The sequence below is a fragment of the Zingiber officinale genome, chromosome 10B, assembly GCF_018446385.1.
Source record: "Zingiber officinale cultivar Zhangliang chromosome 10B, Zo_v1.1, whole genome shotgun sequence".
Taxonomy (NCBI): Eukaryota; Viridiplantae; Streptophyta; class Magnoliopsida; order Zingiberales; family Zingiberaceae; genus Zingiber; species Zingiber officinale.
In genome coordinates, this window is record NC_056005.1 from 11,858,809 (window position 1) to 11,877,386 (window position 18,578).

Genomic DNA, 18,578 nt, shown 5'->3' on the forward strand with positions numbered 1-18,578 from the left:
AAAAATGGGAGAGCCCGGTCAACCGATCAGGATATGAATCTTGATAGCGTCATGATCTGACCCACCAGCTTCTAGGCCTCTTTGAGATTCTACAGAGCTTACGTATCCTGGAGCGCCTGCACCTTCTCTAGGTTGGCTTCAATTCTCTGTTCAGTAACCAGATATCCCAAAAATCGCCACCCTCCCAGTACCAAACAGGCACTTCAAGGGGTTTAGATTTAACCCATACTATTATAGGGTGCCGCACATTTCTTCAACATCTAAAATAAGGTCTACTGCCCCGACGGACTTGATGAGAATGTCGTCTATGTAGACTTTAAAATTTCTCCCAATCTAGTTCTGGAAGATCTTGTTCATCATTTGTTAATATGTTGCTCCTACATTTCTTTATCTGAATAGCATAACTGTATAACAAAAAGTACCATCCACGGTGATGGAGCTAACCTTCTCCTGGTCTTCGTAGGTGAGACAGATCTGATGGTATCCCTGATAAGCTCCAGTATGCAGATCAGTTTGCACCCCTAAGTAGAATTAACCATTTGGTCTATTCAGGGAGCAGATAGCAGTCTTTGGGGCTTCCTTTATTGAGGTCACGGAAGTCGATATAGACTTACTACTTGTTATTAGGCTTGGCCATGTTGGTGCAATATCCCTAGGTCAAGGTTGACCTAGTTTGACTAAGCTTGAGTTGGCTCAAGCTTGAGTCTTGATGTTTGGATTTCGATGTTTGACAATACATGGAGATTGCAGATGCAATCATCCGATTGGGGAGATTATTAATACAATTCCCCTCTAGTCAAGGATTGACCAGTTTGATGTGAAGAAGAGTCAAGTAGGTCAAGATTGACCAGATACTTGACTGGGAAAGTCCCAACTGGATGTTAGAAAATGGGGCATCCTCCAAAAATCAAGAGACATCAAATGAAGGATCAAGTGTCATCCCTACATGTGAAGGTATAAGTAGGTCAATTAAAAATAAAAATCATATTATATATTTTGAGTGTAGGGAACATGGGCACTACAAGAGTAAGTGCCCTAAATTGGCCAAGAAGAAAGGTCAAATGACACCAAAGGGCAAGGAGAAGCCCAAGGAGACCGCTCCCACAACAAAGAAGAGCAAGGAGCACATTGTGTTCTTTTCTTGCAACCAAAAATGACATTACCAGAGATGATGCCCAAAAGAGAAGAAATCGGTCAAAGCCAAGGGTGAAAGCACAAGTCAAGGGGGAGCTTCCAAGATAAAACCCAACGTATCATTTATTGAAACAACTCCTTAAGTAATGGTAACAAGCATGCTAGTTCTAACTTATATCATTTTAATGCAATTTACCATAAAAATAGGAGGCATGATAGAATTGATGAAAATCATGTGGCTCTTCATGCTAAAACAACTCAACCTAAGGTTAGGAAGGTAGATAACTTGGGCAAGAACCCTAGGAATTTTGGATATAGGCCCAAAAATAAAAATGCTCATGGAAATCAAGAAAAATCTAAATCTAAGGATTTAAGATTGAAAAACCAAGCCTTGAAGTCAATGCTTGATAAATTAGAAAAGACCCTAAAGAAAATGCAAAATATTATTAAGTGTTAAAATGAGCATAACCTAGGGAGAGTTAGACAAGAATCATGCAATGGTCATAGATGTTTGGGGTACAAACCTAAGGCTAAGAAGGATGTGACATCTTATTATAGGGTTCCATATAGCTATCGAACCAACCCTAGGTCTAGAGATCAAGTCAAAAATACAAGGGAAGTTATCCCTAGAAGTATTTTTGCCAAGATCAATGTGACTAAGACTTCTAAGAGGCAAAGAAAGTCACTAAGAAGGTCACAAGGGAAGCTATCCCTAGAGTTGACCTAGAGGAAATGACCAAGGCTCCTATGAAGCCTAGAAAGGTCATTAGGAAGGTATCTAGGGAAGTTATCCCTAGTGAGTACCTAGAGCATCCAAGAAGCATCAATAGGTTTTGGGTTCCGAGAAGCATATTCTCTACACCCTAGAGGGTTAGAGAGTGTCAACTCCAATTGGAATGGTAGTTAACCCAACCTTGATGTAGTTGGCACTTGGAGAGTATTTTCAAGGTTTTTGTTAATCTTTGAAAATAAAATAGATTAATTATATACTCTTTGGAAGAGTAAAATGTGCCAAAAATTTGAGGAATTGAACTTAATTTAAATTGGTACACTTGAGAAAAGTATAAGAAATGTCAAGTTAGGATTTTGGTATTTTCTTAAGGAGTTAAGGGCAATTTAGGCCTTAATTTAAAATGATTACTCTTTGAAAGAATAAAATGTGTCAAACCTTGAGAAATTACACATAATTTAGATTGGCACAATTAAGGAAAGGCAAAAGAACTGTCAAATTAGGAGTTTGACATTTTCTTGGAAAAAAAGTGGGTAATTTAGGATTTAAATTTTAAGTTAGTTAAGGTTTAAGGATACATAGATAGATAATCTAGGTATTTTAATGTATGCTAAATTGTCATGCTTTGTTTGCCCATCATATGTCATGACATCATATGTTTGCATTCATATTTATTATGAAAAACTAACAAAAATACCATGTCATGTCATACATACAACATGTAGTAATAGTATATTTTCTTTTGAAAATTATTTTATTTTGATGTATGTCATAAATCATCATGCATTATTTTTAATTCCTTGAAATTAAGGATAATGACATTTACTAATAAGTGACATCCTAGGTGGATGTTTATAATTCAAAATGTCTAGATAAATATGCATGATCTCTAGTTTATGGCAAAACCAAAATCTACATCTCACAAAGACTATAAGGTGACTTGTATGTGTTTTAGTACACATTAAATACAAGTGAGATGCTAGGATGATGAACAAGACTCAAGATGGTGATTTAGTGCATCTAGTTGAATTTTGATCTCATCAAAACACATAGTTATGTGTACTATAATCATTGGGAAAGCTAATGTACAAGTCATGTGCATTGAGCCCAAAGAACATCATTGGAAATTGGTTTTGAAAAATATTTTAAATATACTTTGGAAAATCTTAGTGAAGGCTATCTTTTGATAGTAATCATCATTGAAAAGTTAGACACAAACTTGAAAGAAACATTGAAGTTTTTGCAAGTTTTCAAGTTTATGTCAATCTTTGAAAATAAGGTGTATTTTCTTAGAAAACTATTTTTCCATGATAGTATATACCCTATATAATGTCTACAATAATTTTCATGATTTTTATAATTTTTAGGGCATTTCTGAAATTTGGCTGAAATTGGATTTCAGAATTTCAGAAACTCAATCGATCAGCCAATCGATTGGGAAGCCTCAATCGATCGACCGATCGATTGAGAAGGCATTTTCCATGAACAGAGTGTCATGGAATCAATCAACTGATCGATTGACCCAAGCCTGGATCGATTAGTGGATCAATTGAAATGATTTCAATCGATTGAAACCCAACTTCAATCGATTGAGAAGGTTGTTTTTGACTGTAAATGTCTGATTTCAGTACTTTAAACCATTCTTAGTCTAGGAAACTATTCCTAACCCCTTGAAACACATTTGTATACATTTTGGGAGAGTTTTCATAATGAAAACAAGGATGGATTGGTTAAGGAAGACTAAGTTGAAGTTTAGGTTGAGGTTTAGTTTCAATATTAGATTTTTGAATCTCAAAACTTCTAATTTTGAGTTTCCTAAAGGTTTAGGGATTCCAAGTCATTGTTAGTGCAATGACAAAAGTTTGAAGTATGTTTTTAGGGGGAGCTACTCTTTAAAAATATGGAAATATTTTTCCGAAACCATTGAAGGTGGTAAATCTTTTGTTTGGAAAAATGCTTAAGGTTGAGCATTGGGGAACAATGGAAGATTGGAAATCTTCATTGTTAAAAAGGAGTATGCTCAAGGATGAGCATTGAATATAATGAAGGGTATGAGACCTTTATTGTGAGTGTGAAGTGGTAAATGCTCAAGGGTGAGCATTAGACACAATGAAGGGTATGAGACTTTCATTGTGGTGTTGTGAACAACATATAAGGTTGTGAACAACATTGAGTAACTCTTCAGGGGGAGAGTTTTTGATGTATGCCAATAGGGGGAGAATGTAGGGTTTAAGTTATGCCTTTGTCCCTCAAGAAAAGTTTAGGGGAGAATGTAGGGTCTAAATTATGCCTTCATTATCCAAAGGGCATTGGCATGAAGAATAAGTTGAGGCTATAGGATTAGCGTAACTTAAAGGTATTTTCAAACATCAAAAAGGGGGAGATTGTTGGTGCAATATCCCTAGGTCAAGGTTGACCTTGTTTGACTAAACTTGAGTTGGCTCAAGTTTGAGTCTTAATGTTTGGGGTTCGATGTTTGACAATACATGGAGATTGTAGATGTAATCGTCTAATTGGAGAGATTACTGATACAATTCTCCTCTGGTTAAGGACTGACTAGTTTGATGTGAAGAAGAGTCAAGTAGGTCAAGGTTGACCGGATACTTGACTGGAAAAGTCCCAACTGGATGTTAGACAATGGAAAGTCCTGGTGAGTGAAGCCAGGCAAATGGAAAGTCCTAGTGAGTGAAGCTAGGTAGATGGAAACTCCTAGTAAGTGAAACTAGGCACGTGGAGATCCAGGTGGGTCAAGGTTAACTGGACACCTAGTATTGGGAAACCTAAGTAGGTTAAAGGATTGACCGAATACTTGGTACGAGGAAATCCAGATGGGTTAAGGGTGACCAAACATCTGGTGGAAGTCCAAGTGAGTCATAAAGTACCAGACACTTAGCATGAGACGGTAAGTCCAAGTGAGTCAAGGTTGACTGGACACTTGGCACGAAGGGAAAAGTCCAAGTGGGTCAAAGGATTGACTGGACACTTGGCGAAGAAGTCCCAACAGGCAAGGTTGATTGGATGCTAGGCACGAGGAGTCCCAACAGGTCATGATTGACCGGATGTTGAGCTTGGGGCACCTTAGACTTGACTCGGGCAAGCTAGGGTTGGTCAATTTGATCAAGTGATCAAATTGGACCGAGGCCAATCGATCAGCTGATTGATTGGGCATAGTGCTACGACAAATAGCAATCCAATCGATTAGCTGATTGATTGGGAGCTATTGTCGTGCGCGTAGAAGCTTTCCCAATCGATCAGCCGATCGATTGGGCTCCCCAATCTATTGGTTAATCGATTGGGGGCTAGTTTTCTCATGTGATCACGAGAAAGCCTGAATCGATCGGTTGATCGATTCAGGCACTTTCTAGAGAGCACAGAAGAGGGCTGAATCGATCAGCCGATCGATTCAGCCTTCCTAATCGATCAGTCGATCAATTGGGAGATGACCGTTGGGCAGGATAAAGCTTTGGCGAGCGTCTTCCTCTGCACTTCTCCCTCTCCACTTCTTACGATCACTCTTAGTTATTCACGCCAGTTCTTGAAGTCTTCTTGGAGCAAAGTGTTGCTGCACTTCCAAGATCAGGAGGCGTTCCACACAAGAAGAAGAAGCTAGGGTTTGAGTTTCATGTTGTAAATCTTGTAAGATTTTACTTATATTTGCTTCCTTTTTCTTTCTTCTTGTATTAAGAGTTTGTACAAGGCTTATCCGCCTTCGATAGTTATCGAGAAGGAGTGTTTTATTAATGGATGAGTAAGTGAGGGTCGGATCCTTGGATTAGTCACCTCTTCTTGAGGTGGATACCAGTAAATCCTAGCATTAGCATTGTGAGTGTGCTTTGTGTGTATTTTCGCTGCATATCATCATCATCAAAGCAAGACAACGAAGCACGATGAGCTATTCTCCCCCCCCCCCCCCCCTCTCTAGCACAAATCGACCCTAATAGGGCACTAGGACGACGTTGCTGAGCCATGAAGGGAATTGCACCTTCCGAACATGTCTTGCTTCAAGGAGCTAGTCCACCTCTGATTGGATGATTTTATTATGGTCAGCCGAGAAGTCTCTCTTCCTCTGCTTGACTTGCCAGGAATCAGGCATAAGGTGGAGCTTGTTTTCAGCCACTGCTAGGGCTACTCCTGTTATATCATTAGGAGACTGACAAAGACATCCAGTTCTGTACTAGACAGTTCACCAAACTCTTCTTAGGCTCTAGTGGCAGGTCGATCGGTTGATATTTTTTTAATACTTTCAGGCCAGTCGGGGTGTAGTTACACTTCTTCCTATTAGACTGCCTCCTCAGCCAGAGGCAGAGGTTTTTCCTGGATAGCGTGCACCCTTCCGTCTTGGGTTTTATGAGCCTTGCGTGCTTCGATTTTTAGTATATCCACATAACACCTCCATGCAGTCAACTGTTGATGCAGGAACATCCAAGGACACAATCATCTCATATCATCCAATGCATCCATGTTCCTTTCGAGTTGCGATGAGAAGAAAATAAGGCTACTGGGCTCCCTTTTGGGCCTTAAAGAAGAGCGATCGAGACTACCGACAAGGAAGATGATTTGCCCGTGGCCTCTTAATGTAGTTGTGCTCTATTTGGAGTCCGGACGAGGTGAAATCGACTTTCCAATAACCAACATGGCCAAGTCGTGCCCAAGGAAATGACCATGTTGCAGCATCATGGTTCACGTGAATTAGGTATCTAAAACTCTAGATTTGGTCATTTAAACTATTTTTTATTTGTTTCAAATTTTTACAATTAATTTTATTTTCTAAAAATTAATATATATTTTATCTTTATTTTTTTAGGATTAATTTTCTTAAAGTTAGTTTAGATTTTATTTTTTAAAAAAATTAGTTCCTTTTACTTTTTTCTTACAACTTTTTCTTATTTTTTTAGGTTATTTAAATAAGAATTAGGGATCTTATAAAAAGAAGGTTGCTAATGTTGAGTTTGGTTTTGATTTGAATAAAAAAAAAATTTGTTTAAACCTAGAGGCGGCTTCTCTTTGTTTACGAATTATCTTCCTATGTATTTCTTTACAAACCTCTAATTCGAACGTCGCACTCGGAGTTCCTTCCCCTGCGTCAGTTGGTATCAGAGCCTTAGATCCATGGATGATCATCGTAGTCGAGGTCGTGGTCATGAAAGATAGGTTCTGGCTGAGGAAGTCTCGCACTAGGATCGAAGCATATCCTACGAGCTCATCGAAGATCTACAGAGACAAGTCACGGAGTTATCCCAGCGTCTAACGGTGCATGGTCGAGGTCATGATAGACAGATTCTAGCTAAAGAAGTCTTACACCATGATCATAGTACTCGAGTTCTTAAAGATTGTAAGTTATTTTATTTTTATTTGAATAAAATTTTTCTTGAAAAAAATATGGACGATAAGATCGAAATTGTTAGTGATCTAATTTATGACGATGATGAGATCAAGTCAACTAGCGAGCCAATAGATGATGAGGTTGAATGTGCTATTCTCATCATCGATTCCACCACGAATGGCTTCGAAGCTGGCATCTCCAAGAACGATTGAATCCATGAGAATGCTCTACTTGCTTGTACTCATATAGTTAAACAGATGATTTTTTGCTATAACAAGATTGATGATGATGTCATGGATGAAATTAACGAGGGTTTAACTATTAACGTCCAAAACATTAATGCTTACTAGCTTCAAATGAAGATATCTCAAACTATGAAAAAATAAAAATCACTTTGAAGATGCAAAATTTAGCAAGCCACAACAATGATCCTTTTATATGGCTAAAAAACAATTTTAATCCAAGAAGCATAAAAGACTTGCTTATTTCTCAAACACGTGGTAGTAATGAATTACATGCTGGGAAGGTTCCATTCTCTTTAATTCGCCGACCTGATCCTTTTCTTGAAATTGACATACCATCTCGTTATGCATATGACTTGTGTGAATAGAAGTCTTCAACGAAGCCACCTGTAGCTGCTAGAATCACCATCGAAGATGATGATAGTAATGAAAACTCTGCACCCTTATCTAAGTCAATGCACGAGATCACCTTTTCAACTAATGACGTACCACAGCTTTTGAGTTTGTTAACTTCATTACTTGGCTTTAATATTCAAGAAGCACATGTATTCTCAACAAATGATAGCTACTCTTTAGATGTGTTTTTTGTTGAGGGTTGTCCTTATGAGAAAATTGAAGAAAGGGATTTGTTATGGAAAGAAATTCACAAATGGGGAGACAAATTAAACCTGGCTAAAGTTTCATGTATGGTCTCTTCAAATACATAGTCCACTACATGAATGATACTCTCTACCATTCATATATCAACAGATGGAATTGATGTGTTTGAAATTAATTTTCGGCTTCTAAAGTTTGGTAAAAGTGACATTTGGATCAACGAAAATTCCCGAAGTTCAGAAGCTACTAGTAGATTTTGTCAATTTGGCGCTAGAAGAAGTTCCTCTAGGGTTACTACTTGATGACACTATTCTAAACTCGAAGAGAAGTTCTTTTCAACCCGAGGTGACTAATGCAAGAGGATCCACAGATTATTATTACTATTAATGATATTTTAGGTTTTTTGTATTGGGTATTATTGGTAATTTCTATCTTTTTATATTTTTTTTTATTGTGAGTCTGTTTAGGGATTTTAGAATTTATTAGGAGTCTTTTTCCCTTTTTTTAGGATTAGTTTTCTTTTCTAAAAATTAGTTTAGATTTTATCTCTTTTTTAGGATGAGTTTTCTTTTACTTTTTCTTTTTTTTTCTATTGCGATTTTTTCTTATTTCTTAGGTTATTTAAACAAGGGTTACGACTCTTGTAAGAAGGTGGTTGATATTGAGTTTGGTTTTAATTTGAATCAAAAATTAATTTCATTTAAACCTAGAGGCAACTCCTCTTTGTTTATGAATTATCTTTTTATGTCTTTCTCTGCAAACCTCTAATTTGAACATCACACCTAGAGTTTCTTCCCTGCGTCAGCTACTCTCCTCTTACTTTGCCAACCTGGTCCTCTACTAAGAATTTTATTTTTTGGTGAAAAGTATAGACGACCGCCCAAAATTCATGTAGGGTGAGTCTCCCCAAGATGACATTGTATAAAGATGGAGAATCTACCACTATGAAGATAGTCCTCCTAGTCCTCATCAATGTTTTGATGCCTAGGGAGATGGTTAGCTTGATCTAGCCAATTGGTTGCACCTCGTTCCTTATGAACCCATACATGGTGGTGGTCACTGGTGGGAGTTCACTTGTGTCGAGCTGGATGTTGTCGAATGCACTTTTGAACAACACGTTAACAGAGCTTCTAGTATCAACGAAAACTCTAGCCACGCAACTATTAACGATAACTTCTTTGATGATAAGTGCATCATCGTGAGGGAGCTCCACTCCCTTTAAGTATTGAGACCCAAAATTAATTTGGTGCCTCACTACTCACTCTTGGGTGTTGCCAACTGCATGGATCTCCAGTCGGCGTCCATGTGCCTTTCTAACCCTAGTAGAATCCCCATTAGTGGGGCCTCCCGAGATCATGTCAATGTCCCAAATGACTATGTTTCCCCGGTTCTCCTCTTCCTTGGTTTCCATTGGCTCCTTTCCTCGGATGACTAGTTGGCCATCTTGACCCCGCCCTCCCTTGAGATGGGTTGGCCAGGCGGCCAAAGGTGTTGGGGTTGTTGGCCTACTACTTCAGGAGTTGAGGCGCGATTTCGAGTGGGGGCAAGCCTAGTTCAGCTGCTCAACGAGCATCCAGAGCGAATTGGAAGCAATTTCCTATATCGTGGGTGTGAAACCGGTGGTAAATGTAGTACCTAGGTTCCCACGGGAAAGACTTGTTGACAAGGGTTCGAATGGCTTCGACCTGTTGTGCCACTCTAGCATCCCAGACTGGTGGAAGATTTAGTTGGGGGTCTTTGGGACAAGCTGGAGGCAGTGGTGGTCTTCGATCGAGATGGCCGACCGGAGCTGGTGCCCTCACTTCCTTCTTCTGAGCGGCCTGAGCTTCCTCTACATTAATGTATTTGGCCACTTTTCCTAATAAATCATCGAAGTCCTTTGCAAGCTTCCTAATGGGGGCTCAAAAGAAATCCCCTTCTAACAGACATTAAGAGAAGGCGTTTATTAGCATCCCAGACTAGTGGAAGATTCAATCGAGGGTCTCTGGGACAAGCTGGAGGCAGTGGTGGTCTCCACTCGGGCTGGTCGGCCGGAGCTAGTGCCCTCACTTCCTTCTTCTGGGCGGCCTAAGTTTCCTCTACATTAATGTATTTGGCCACTTTTCCCAATAAATCGTCGAAGTCCTTTGCGAGCTTCCTAATGGGGGCTCAAAAGAAATCCCCTTCTAATAGACCTTAAGAGAAGGCACTTATTAGTATCTCTGAAGTGGCAGAGGAGACATCCAGCACCACTTAATTGAAGCATTTGATATACGCTCACAAAGACTCCTTGTCTTGTTGCTTAAGCATGAAAAGACTATGGTTGGTTTTTTGATATCTCCTGCTATTGCGAAGGTGTAGGAAAGCGTTTTTGAATTCTTTGAAGTAGGCGATAGATCCGACTGGCAGTCTGTCAAACCATCTTTGTGCCGAGCCTGAAAGAGTCGTCAGAAACACTCAGTACTTTATTACGTCGCCATACTAGTGCAACAGAATGGTGTTTTGGAATTTTCAGAGTTGATCTTCCTAGTCATTGTTGCCTCAATACTATCCAATAGAGAGGGGTCTAAAACCCTTGGATAACTTTTCCAGCACTTCTTGAGAGAAAGGAACCCTGGGCTAGGCATCTCCTAAATGGCTAAGGCCTTTCCTCTCTTTGAGTCCCTTGGGAGCGAGTTTTCGGCCGAGGAAGCCTGAGATTGCTCCATTTTGGTGCAACCTTCTCCAGGTGCTCGATAAAATGCTCGGAGGAAGTTACATGGCTCCTTCCTCTTGGACCTTCCATCTATGGCGGAGGGCCCATCCCTCGAGGCTACAGGTGGGCAACGCTGGTGAGAATCCACGGTCTATTTTTCTGAGGCCGCTCGTGCCTTGACCTCCTTGAATAGCTCATATTCTTCAAGTGTCATGGTGACATTGATTCTACTGGTATCCTCCATCTTCACGTTCAGAAGAAAGTGAATGTGTTTCCATAAGCGATGCCCAATTTTATCCCGTCCAGAAGCTGAGTCAGATGGAGAGGTAGGTGATAAGGGTAGAAACATTGACTGAGAGTGGACTTGGGGACTAGGACTCGAAGATGCACTGGAAACCTCGGACCTTCACAAGACGCAGGAGAAGGATAGTCGTCAGGGGTACCACGGACCTACGTACACCACAGAGAGAGTCGCACAGAAGCGTTGGGATGAGAACCAAGGAGGAGGTCCCTAGCGCAAACACTCCGGCGCTTATGTCAAAATTGGAATAGAACCAAAAGTGTGAAAAGAAGAAGATGAACAGTAGTAGATGCGTGCGTATGTGCGCATACCTGACCAATGAAGAGGACTCCCTTTTATACCACCTCTCATAACCTTCGTAATAATGAGACGGTCACAAAATGTCTTGTGTAAGAGTATGTCTGGTGATCTAGGATGTACGATAGACTTCTATTGGATGAAGGAAGGTTCCGCAACATGTATGTGGAAGAGTATCAGAATATTCCCTAACAAATGGTCATTATTCTCTGACAGGTTATTGTTATTCCCTGACAGCGTTGTCTCTTAGTGATAATCCGATCGACACTGGGATCCTCGAGGAGTAGGTTGGGAGCCTTACTCATGAGTGAGATGAATCCAGGAGTTTTGGTTGTCCTTGGGACAACCGGGAGTAGGTTTGGAGTCGTGCCCATAAGAGAAGTAAGGAGCTGAGTCCTGAATATCTGGCCGACCCTGTGACTGACCGAGAGCAGGTTGGGAGTCGTGCTCATGAGAGAAGTAAGGAGCTGAGTTCTGCAGATTGGACCAACACTAGAACCGATCGGGAGTACACTTGGAGCGCCTGGCCCATGAGAAGGGATTGTTCTGGAGATCCGACTGACACTAGGACCGACCGAGAGTAAGCTGAGAGTCATGCTCATGAGGTGAGGAACTAAACCCGAAGGAGTTGACGGGTGTTAGGAACCAGTTGAGAGTAAACTAGGAGTCATGCTCATGAGGTGAAGAACTAAGCCCTGAGGATTTAACCAGCGTTAAGAACCAACTAGAGTAAACTAAGATTCATGCTCATGAGGTCATGAACTAAGCCTTGAGGATCTGATCGGCGTTGAGAACCAACTGATTGTAAACTGGGAGTTATGCTCATGAGGTGAGGAACTAAACCTTGATGATCTGGCCGGCGTTGGGAAGCAACTGAGCGTAAACTGGGAGTTAAACTCATGAGACGTGAGGAGCTAAGCTCTGGAATCCCGGCCGATATAGGAGCCGCCCGAGTATCTAGTCTTGACTGTCACCTCCTCTTAATTTTAACCATCACGTCATCTTAACTCTTGACCCCAAAGTATTCATGGGCCACCCATTATACGCCGTATTGGTGATCTTCCCCACAAGCTGCCAACCTCAACGCACCAAGATTTACAAGATCTTTACCTGAGGAGGACATGCACTATAATGAGCCATCACAACTGTTTAATTTTCAGAAGAAGAATATTGACACCGATGAGAGACGTTTATACTTACGTGTCTTTTCAGTTTTATTTTTTTTCCCCCTTCTCTCGTATATTCATTAGTATTTTATACAAGTCTCAATGTTAGAATAGTTGCATATTATCATCCTCTGCTCTTCTCCAGGTAGCAAATTCATTTGGAACACTATATATTTCTTGCTTTTGGTCTGCACTAATGGAGTTTTGGCTTTAACTTGCAATGGATGTCTTTGACTGCTTGTACTAATTAGCTTTACCTTCTTTTTCTCTGCATGCCTAAAAGGATGCATCAAGTCTTCTGTGGGCGGAAAGAATTGCAACTTTTCTTTTCTTGGCTTGCATAAATCAATAAAGAAGAACAAATTTGTGTTGTAGTGACTCTTGATCTCTCCTTTTTAGAAGATCTCAGATATTTATATATATAGAGAGAGATATGTTGGAGCACATACATAAGAATCCTGCAGGGCAAATCAATTATAGCAAGATATGTGCTTTCATGAGTCTACTTGATCAGTGCAGGAACCGTCTGAACTACTCTTTGGACTTGTTTTGGTGGAGGCAAATCTCAGAATGCATTGAGAGAGAACAATGATAACAGGATATTATCTTGGAGATCTTGGTGGACGTTTGAGCATAATATCAGTAAGTGTGCTCTTTCCACAAAGAGTCTCTGCATTTGAATGCACTAATTCGACCCTAAAAAGGAGAAGCCCATAATGGCTACCATTAGGAGTATTCATGCGGTCATTTACCCACGTAAGGCCATGGTGTTACTGACATCATCATCATCATCATAATCATCATCATCATCTCTCTCTTTCACTACTCCTTGTGCTTGTGCTGTGGATTGTGGTGGTGGCATCATTTGGATCCTTGAATGGGGCAAGGAAAAGGTTATGGCAAGGGCCAGCTCAGGGGACCAACTCAAGCGCATGTTGTAGTGGCAACTCGCACTGCACGCAAACACTGCTCCAGGCCAGTCCCACAACTTTTTACAAATAAAAACAAGTCCACAAACCCTATCCAAATTCTGCGTTGTGCGAGGTGAAAAGGAAAAGACAGATAAGAGAGAAAGTGGGTTCTTAGAATTTAGAACAACTTGCAGTAGGGTCGAGTGGTCAGGAGATCAGCGGATCATCTCAGTAGAGTGACAAAAGGTAAGCCTAGGGGCAGGAGCAAAGGTAACTTGTAGGCAAGATCGATCACTATTTCTGAGACGGAGAGCATAATGCAATTATGCAAATGAAAAAAGATACAAGTTGCGTACATACCTTTTGATATTGTCTTTCGAGGACTTGCATTCATGAGGTAAGTCTGAAAAAGGTTCAACACACACAAAAAAAAAAAAAAAAAGAGAGAGAAATGAGTTAGAAATTCCAGATTACAGAATACATCAAGCTGAAAACGTATGGGTTCGATCTATCGAGATTATTATGGTAACTCGTGTTGTCTCTATTTCGAGAGCAAAGGATCACTTGTTGCAAAACTCTAGAACTGCTTGCTGAAAAGTACTGCTTTAGAAGCATGGTTTTGATGATGGAGTAAACAAATTGTGCATGATGTATAAACGCCACACATTCGTGTTAGGAATCATGTTTCTTGAAACACTATGTAAGTGGTGCCGATTAATTCGGTTTCATTTTAATTTTAAAATTTCTAATTTAGTTAAGCTGAACCTTAAATCTCTAAACCGAGAAATTTTAGGCCCCTAATTCTGAATTAACAAAATAAAAAGTTAAAATCGGATAAAATTATATAATTGTTGAAAATTTCAGTTAATTCAATCGAAAATCAAATTAAATAATATTTTATTGATGATTCAATTTATGTAATTTTTATTGAAAAGTTTGATTAATTTTGTTAGTTAAAAATTTTTGATTTAATTAATTTTAATTAAATCGGTTCGGTTTTAAATCAATTGCTCAGCTCACATGTCAATACATGGATGAATATATATATATATATATATATATATATATATCACAGGTATTTCACATGTTAATATGTGATGGAGTAGACAATGATGCAATTTTTTCAAAGAAAAAATAGACTATGGATATAGATGTAATCAGTGCGTAAACTAGCACTTTGATCGGTTGGAAAGAAATGAACAAACATTTGGGGGAGACGAAGACCTATAAACTCATTGATTGAGCTGGTGGATGTACATGCCAATATTGGGGTCATGCCAAGTAGTATTAACAACTTATGTGAATGTTAAATTATATCCAACAATCTGCAAAGAAAGATCAAATGTTAAGTTCTCATGCCTTGTCATTTTCATTAATTTGACTAGTTCTTCCGTTTAGATCTCTACCTGATCTGCCATAAATTATGTGTTGTTACTATTTCATGACAACCATATCCTTTCCCATGCTTGAGATGGATTTCATTTGCCTTAGTGATAGTTCCATCTAATTTACTTGTCAGATATTAGTATATATAACAAAGAATTATACATACTAGCATTCTATATCAAGTTCAGTAAACCTTAAATTAAATTATTGTCTAGGGGTTAATTTATGAGATCGTAATGATCTATTTTCTGTTTGTTTAAGACTCATTTATGAAAGGGCAAGTTTAATTTAATATAATCAGGGTTGAAGTATTTGTTCCCTTCCAATTTCCATTTTGGTGGTGGAAAGAATTTAATTTCAAATATTGATATCTTCTTGACTTTAATACACAGGTAGAGAAATGCTCATAGGTTTAACGCTAGCAAGGTTTGCGTTTAAAGTAAACTCATTGCATGACTATCTGAGATTGGTATTGTTTGTGTAGATATTTTGCTTTAAGTTTTACAATAATAGAAAAGTATGAATTATTCAGTGCTACGATCTGTTGTGCTAAATATCAATGAATATTGCAGCATGATAAAAAAAATAAAAAAGTGGGGTGTAATATAAATAAATCAAACAACAAAAGAGCTAACATAATACAACTTAAAGCGACACAAAACACTAAAATACCTAATGGAAACGTCTCATAATGCATCGTGTCTTGAACGACCTTGGTGATCGCACCAACTCAAAAGAGACACAAAACACTAAAATACCAAATGAAAACGTCTCATTGCATTGTGTCTTGAATGATCATGGTGATTGCAGGTGAAGTATTGATTTATGTTTTATTTTAGTACATGTTTACTTCGACACTAGTAGGATCATTACGCGGTGGTTGATAGAATTATGCATGCTGAGTGATATATACATATATTGTTGTGCAGATTGGCCTCGAGCAGGGTGTAACGTCATAGAAACACAAGTCGATCAACATGAAAAGTAAATGCATGCCTAACGTACTACCACAAAATATTAACAAAAGGCTTCAAGTACTGAATATTGATGGAAGACAATTCCCTCTCCTCATGTAAAAGAGATAACAAGAAAAGGCCTTTATGTTTAATCGTTAATATTGATCTAATTAAAAGATTAGGAGCTTTACAGAATCCTCTCGAAAACTGTTGGTATCATAAACACGGAGATGGAATGCATTCCAAGACACAATGATTACATCGTTTCGAGGAGGCAGCAAGCTCAGGCGTGGAAATAAGAAAGCAAAGGAGCAGAACGTGGGCCTTGACCGATGTGGGCCCTTCCCCGTTCTTTACTTGTTGCTTTCTCTCACCTTTTCTTCTCCTCTCTCTCCGCTCTCTTTTTCCATCTCCTTCCTCTTTCTGCTCCAGCTTTCCCTTATCTCTCTCTCTCTCTCGTGATGGCAGCGCAATGATACGTCGCGCAGGGGGCGGAGCCGCTTAGAACATGGCAACAATCGCGTAAGAGCAAAGTAAAAATCCATGCTTTCTCAAGGACCAAAAGCCCGGAAGACAAAAAGCTCATCATCCCTTCCGAATCCATCATTGTAGCATGCCACAAGAGCTAATTATATATAGAGCAGGTCGCCGGCCCATCAGGGGAATCTATATCATTCCAACAAATGGACAACACCGGCCTCCATCACGCCCATGATCTACCAATCTATCCACCGGAAGACCAAATCGGAGCGGTCATGACCATGGCTACTGATGCTTGCGCAGCAGATTCCTCTGTTGCTTCTCCTTCCACCGCTAATCTCCCATGGCCACCGCTTCTAAACGCCCCGGAGCCGCCCTTCCTGATTCGCGATCACGTCCAAGAACGCAGCTTCTTGTTCCCCAATTCGCTTCCGCCGCTCCCTCCGCCGCCGGCGTTCTACCACGACCTGTACATGGGACAGCCGGAGCAGCCGGACCCGCTAGTGGGGTTCATGACCGCGGGGGCGGGAATCAATTACGCCGATGCGTTGGTTCGCGGGCGCGGGATGATGTTGGCCGCGTGCTCGCCTTCTTCGTCGACGTTCCCCTTCGGCAGCGGCCTCCACGCCGAGCTGGCCGCAGCCGGCGCGAGGATGACGCACCAAGAAATCATGGACGCCAAGGCGCTGGCCGCCTCCAAAAGCCACAGCGAGGCCGAGCGCCGCCGCCGCGAGCGCATCAACGCCCATCTCGCGCGCCTGCGCAGCTTGCTCCCCAGCACCACAAAAGTAAGGATCCAATCCTAGTATATAATATACGCCATTAACAAAAACAATTAATTAGAGACCACCGATACATGTCAATGAAAACTCGCCATGGCTCATCTTCTTCCTAGCTACAACGTCGTCGACGCTAATGGTACTAATTAATATATAATTCAATTCTGCTTCTTATATATTGAAGTTTTTCCTATTGATTCTATATATCCTCACAGCATTTTCCTATCATTATATGAATTAAATAATTCAGGTTCTTAATTAATTAAAGATTTTTCCTCGGATTCTGATACAATGAAAAAAAATTGGGATCATTTTTGTGCTTGGGGAAACCTAGTAATCGTACTCGATCAAAGAAGACAAGGACTGTGGGAGAGAGGAGCGATTGGCATGATAAAGAGGAACCGGCAGTGTGTTCAGAGTAGCAAAAAGCTTCCATGGATGTTGCTACTGCCGGAGAACGGCGAAGCCTAGAGGAGACAAACATGCGCACTCATGTCAGATAAAAGAACATATTATTAAATATATAATTAATTCTCCCCACCATCACCAACCCTAATTCAATTCTCACTTGAGGAAGCGTGCATTCAAGCACTCACCATTCCCCAGTTCACCAATTTTTTTTTTTTAATGTATTATCCGATTTTAATGTATTTCAAGACACATTAAGAAGATTTTAATTACTCATGAGCTGTGGCGCAGACCGATAAAGCGTCGTTGCTGGCGGAGGTAGTACAACACGTCAAAGAACTGAAGCGGCAGACTTCGGAAATCGCCGAGGAGACAAGCCCGCTCCCGACGGAGACAGATGAGTTGACGGTGGACGCGGCCGACGACGCGGAGGGGCGGTTCGTGGTGCGGGCGTCCTTGTGCTGCGACGACCGCTCCGACCTCCTCCCTGACCTCATCAAGGCGCTCAAGGCGCTGCGACTGCGGCCGCTCAAGGCCGAGATCACCACCCTCGGCGGCCGCATCAAGCACGTTCTCGTCGTCACCGGCGAGGACAGCGACGACGAGGCCGGCCAGCCGCCGCATTACTCCGTAGAGGCGATTCAAGAAGCATTGAAAGCTGTCATGGAGCGTACGCAGGTCGACGAGCCCCCGTCGGCGGCTGCGGGCGGGACCAAACGGCAGCGGACGGCGCCTACCAACATGTCCACCATACTCGAACACAGGTCGATTTAACTCGGTTGAGACTATTATAAATTAAATAACATGAAATTGTATGCACAGCAACGTGTCTGCTAGTTATATAATATCAATCAAATCAGACACAGATCATTACATATGCAGTTTAATTTCCACAACGAGCAGACTGGACAATTATTAATCTCATGAATTGCAATTAAGGTCCTTGATTTTGATATTGTGTAGTCATAAACTAAGGAATAATGGTTATCATATGTTTTCATATATATACTTAGTTGATTTTTTTTCCTTTGCTTTTTGTTCGACTTTGAATATATCTTGTGCCTGTAATGAAGAAAACAAACCCATGAAATTTCATGCAAACGGTAATTAATTAATTCTACGTGTGTCTTCAGTTCTTCTCTTTGTTTTCTTTTAATTTTCTCATCATGGATTGTCATATAAATTAAAATGAAC

At 40.4% G+C, this 18,578-nt stretch overlaps 1 protein-coding gene across 1 annotated transcript; it reads left to right on the top strand.

Annotated features, from left to right (window-relative positions):
• Positions 1-16,060: 16,060 nt before the first annotated feature.
• LOC122028660 (transcription factor bHLH30-like) lies at positions 16,061-18,364 on the top strand. Its single transcript, XM_042587505.1, has 2 exons — positions 16,061-16,985; positions 17,676-18,364. Exons 1-2 carry the CDS (start codon positions 16,401-16,403, stop codon positions 18,156-18,158), a joined length of 1,068 nt encoding a protein of 355 aa, XP_042443439.1. The 5' UTR covers positions 16,061-16,400; the 3' UTR covers positions 18,159-18,364.
• Positions 18,365-18,578: the final 214 nt, after the last annotated feature.